Source organism: Protobothrops mucrosquamatus, unplaced genomic scaffold (genome assembly GCF_001527695.2).
Source record: "Protobothrops mucrosquamatus isolate PMUCROS unplaced genomic scaffold, P.Mucros_1.0 scaffold877, whole genome shotgun sequence".
NCBI classification, from domain to species: Eukaryota; Metazoa; Chordata; class Lepidosauria; order Squamata; family Viperidae; genus Protobothrops; species Protobothrops mucrosquamatus.
This window is the reverse complement of record NW_015387131.1, coordinates 6378-10984: the sequence shown is the minus strand read 5'-3', so window position 1 is coordinate 10984 and position 4607 is coordinate 6378. Positions and strand designations below refer to the sequence as shown.

At 36.2% G+C, this 4607-nt stretch overlaps 1 protein-coding gene across 1 annotated transcript in view; it reads right to left on the bottom strand.

Annotated features, from left to right (window-relative positions):
* The window catches only part of LOC107290362 (transcription initiation factor TFIID subunit 4B), a gene marked incomplete at its 5' end in the record, with an annotated part of 32344 nt that extends 28929 nt beyond the window's left edge, over positions 1-3415 (bottom strand). The window contains one exon of the mRNA XM_015819239.1: positions 3246-3415. Coding sequence (XP_015674725.1) covers positions 3246-3415 — 170 coding nt within the window. The remainder of the gene's footprint in view (positions 1-3245) is intronic.
* Positions 3416-4607: the final 1192 nt, after the last annotated feature.

Here is a 4607-nt window from a genome sequence, read left to right as displayed (position 1 = left end):
CTCTTTTTTTTAGTCTTATTTATTCCTTAAGTAAGGTAAAAGTTATGGGATGGTTTACATGAGAAAAAATAGAATCAAATATCTAAATGTAATTAACTTTGAGAAAATCTTAACCAGTAGAATGTCTTGAATATTGTGTGAAAAACAAATGTAAACAAGAACTGTAAACGGGATCTATGATGAGGCAACCAGAATGACTAGATAGAAAAGAAATATTATTTTGATGTGATTATTATTTGCAGAAATATTAGAAAAAAATGGATATTCAATTGTTATCTATTAAAACAATAAGGATTGTATTAACTTAAGATTGGTAAAAGAGAACATTATGGGAAGAAGAGGAAATCAAGTAAAGCTATTATGTGGATTATAGATCATAGAAACCAATTGTTAGCTAATGTTTTTTAACAGCAAACCCAGACAACACACTGTTTACTGAATATTAAGGTGACCATGTTAGAAAAATAATAAAATATATTATAAAATAACCTATGGCACCCACCCTTCTTAGAGAATAACTTGGACAGCTCACTCAGTTAAGATCCAAAACCATTCTCTTTCCATTTCTGTCATAACTGCAACTTGTCCAAAGTTTGTTTTTTTCTATACTGCTACTGTCCTCATTCCCCCTACTAATATTCCCTGGAGCAACAGGAATGCTGTTTGTTTCAAGTGAAACTGCCTGAGCAATGTTCTAAGAGGAAGCATCATCTCTGTCATGCCCTTAAGTTGCACACACATTAATTCAGGTCTCTTTGTCTGGTTGACAACTGACCTCCATCAGTGCAAGCTTAGGAAAGTACTATGAGTACCTGAGCAATTCAATGCTACAGCAGCAAACAACTTCAAAAACACACACATCCAAAGGCATTTTCTTACATCTCTTCCTCAGAGGTGTCATATCTGAAAACACCAACTGTAGTGATGTAGAAAAGGCATCTTATTTTATGCCCAGAGTAAAATGTGCTTTCAACATAGATGCAAACAGCTCCTGGCTTCTATGGCAAGAGAACAGTTTAGTTGAAAACTAAACAGTCACCTTGTCTTGTATATTAAATTATTGGGATGTGTTATCAACCAATACATGCCAGATTTAGAGAGAAGTTTTGCCACTGCAAAAAAGCTTTATTCTAGTAATTCGGATGCTGAGATCCAGTAAGCAAAGAAAGAACTTGGGTTTGTTTAAAACATGGATAGCTTAATTTGCACACCCCAGAATAGGTGTTCTACATCTTACTCCTAAATCATTTGAAGCAATAATCAAATACAGCATCTCACTTTTCTCAGAATGAAAATATAAACAAGGCTTATTCTCCAAGAAAATATAGGATGCCATGACTGCAGCTAACTGGGCCAAGAAGAGTTCTTTCCATGTTTGTGTAGTATATTGTGTTGCTGTTATTATTGGGAAATGATTACGTTGAGCTACATGTATTCATTGTACTTCTTGTAGATTCACCAGAATTAACTCTTCTAGACATTTAAGGAAAGGAAGGAGCAAGCCAATCTATTCCTCACTCTAGATATCTCTTTGCTCAGTAGGAAAGGCACAACAGTTGTGAGCCGATGTTCATTCAAGTGCCTCAGAAGCAGTATTATTTAGAAAACCAGCACACACTAACTTCTTCCAAATAAAAAAAACTGGGATCAGGTCATTGACATGCCCATGAAAATTAGGCAAATTAGATCAGAATTGTTGCTCTGAAAAACAGTTCAAATTCGATTTCCAAAACCATTTCTTTACACGCCCAAAAGCATCTAAATACTATGGGGACATTACTGCTCACTTGCAGATGTTTCATTACCCAACTAGGTAAACATCAGTGCTAATGAGTGTGTGATTTGTTCCCTATTGATATACATTAGTTTGCTCTGCCAATATTGATGGGGTGCACGTTTCCCCTTGGTAGTTCCTTCATTAAAGATTTTATTTTCTGCTTGGTTGTTTATTGGGTGCTAATCCTTGCTTGTGTAGATGTTGGTTGCTGGACAAGATGTTTTCTGCTTTTTGTTTCCTCCTTAGCTTTTTTACTGTTTCTGCTGAATGGCTCTTCTTCCCTTGTGAATTTTATTACTTTGAAGATGATATGAACTGTTGAGTTTTCTCTAGCTATTCCTTTTTTATTTTAGCAAAGGTGCCTACACCTCGGATCTATATTTTGACTGTACATGTGGGAGTGCTATAGTTTCCTGACGTTACATTATGGTTTCTGCTATGAGCCCTGAGATCCATAGCTGTTCCTCTGATTTGTTCGTATTTGTCCATCAAACTATAAGTAGGCAGTGAGGCAGAAGTTGATGAGATCTAGTATTCCGGATATTTTGACTTTACTGTATTTGGCTAGGTTGGACATGTTGTATAGTATTGCTGCTATGGATTCTTTTGTTAGTTCTGGGTCTACGGTGCTAAGAGTGCTGTGACGTCAAATAAAATCATAATTTCATCTTCTATTTTTAGATATTAGAATTTATGGCGGCATGTAGGTTCTCTTCTATTGGAGCATCTAAATAATCCAAATAGATTCTGATCCTGTTTTACAGTTTCAATTTGACATTTTCCAATTTTCAGGAGAGCTGTATGAGGAAGACAATGAACAAAGTCTATGGGTTCATTCTATCTGGGCCAGGACAAGCACACATTTTCTAAGTGCCATGAATAAATCATACAATACTAATAACTCTGTTAGCCTATGAAGTGGACTTGGCAATCACGAACTTTTATACCAAGGACTTACCTAGTTGATGGGAAAGTCAAAAATATTTAAAGTAACCTTTAATGTCTTTTGAGAAAATCATGCATGACAGACATAGGAAACTCAAGTGGTTTAGTACTTGCTTGTAAATGTGTCGATTTCTGACCAAATAAGTGAAAAAGTACAGGTAGATTTTTCTCAATCGTTTGTTTCATATGCTTTCATTCATGATCTTTTCAGAAACACTCTTGCAATTCTGTTCATATGGGTCTCCAGGAAAAAAAGAAAGAAACCTAAGACAATGTTGATGCCATGGCCCTAAAAAGTAGCATAAAATAAACTTTTAATACTTTGAGGATAACTTCAAATGTATGCCCTTTGTTTCAAGATGAATATTAAGAATGTTACACAGAAGTTCCATTATATCCATTTTAGTAATGATATGGCCAACAGTTTACTGCTTAGATTGGACACTTTTACTGTGAAAAAAAATGTGTTTCTTCTTCAAACAAAGAGTTGCAGGTGCCTTAAATTATTCTCCCAACTTCTCACCTTTTTTTAAGATCCTCTTCTGCAATGCCTCTGAAGAAAGGAGGAGCTTCTCTGGACAAGAGCACAAAATAGTACCGATTGCTTCAGAATTGGTTGCCAATATGCACGCATGCTCTTCACTCAAGTTAACACCAGCCATAGAAGCCACATCATTAATGTCATCTTCTTCCCTAAAAGCAAGCATATATTTTGGATTGGGTTATGCAAGGAAATAAAACTTCCACTTAATAAATGTGATATTTATCCTTAGAAAAAACTCAATTACTTCACTTATTTGGCATATAGTGCTAAAATTTAGCATAAAAACACTAATGGCTTAGTATTGTTTCATTTACATTAAGAAACCAATTTAGGCAGCCAGAGTGTGAAACGTTATGAAATGAACTGTGGTCAGGCTTTCAAAGACATAGAACCAGGCCAACATACATTTCTATAGCATAAAAGTCAGCATTTAACATCCAGTTTTTATCCAGAATATCTAATGAAAATCCACAGATAAATACTATCACACAACAGCCCTTATATTCTTGGGTGAACATCAGCCAGAAGAGGGAAATTGTAGAGGGGAGGAAGATACAAGTTTTTGTATGGAAGATAAGATGATACGGTAAGATAAGATAACCTTTATTGTCATTTTTTTACTGTGAGCACACTGACCCATTAAAAATGAAATTCTGTTGCCTGCTCTCAAAAGAAAGTATATATCTATCCATACACATATATAACACACATATACATATGCTAAATATATATACATACACACATACACACACCCCTACATACATATACATACATACATACATACATACATATATATACACACACACATACACACACACACACACACACACACACACACACACAAACTGTGACTGAATCTAGATATTCTGCTTCGGATACCACGAAGCCTCCTCCCAGAAGGTAACAAGGAAAACAGGTTGTAAGAGGATGTGTAGCATCTCAAACAATCCTGTGGACCCTGCTCACAAACATCGCTTATATGCTATGTCCTGAATAGAAAGAAGTGAACTACCTATCTCCATCCTCAACACGCTCTGCACTGCCTTCCTGTCTGATGCAGTGATGCTTCCAAATTAGACAGTAATGCAATATGACAGGATGCTCTCAATCGTCCCTATAGAAGTGGTAAGGACAGGGGAAGGAAGATGTACTCTTCTCATGTGACGCAGAAAATGCAAGCGCTGCTGTGCCCCCTTCACCAGTATCTGACTGTTGAATGACCAAGCTAGCCTACTTGTTAGCTGCTCACCCAGAAACTTGATGCTGCTAACCACTCCACAGGTGAATCATTAATACAGAAGTGTGTGGCTGTGCCTGCCTTTTCTGAAATTGACAATGATC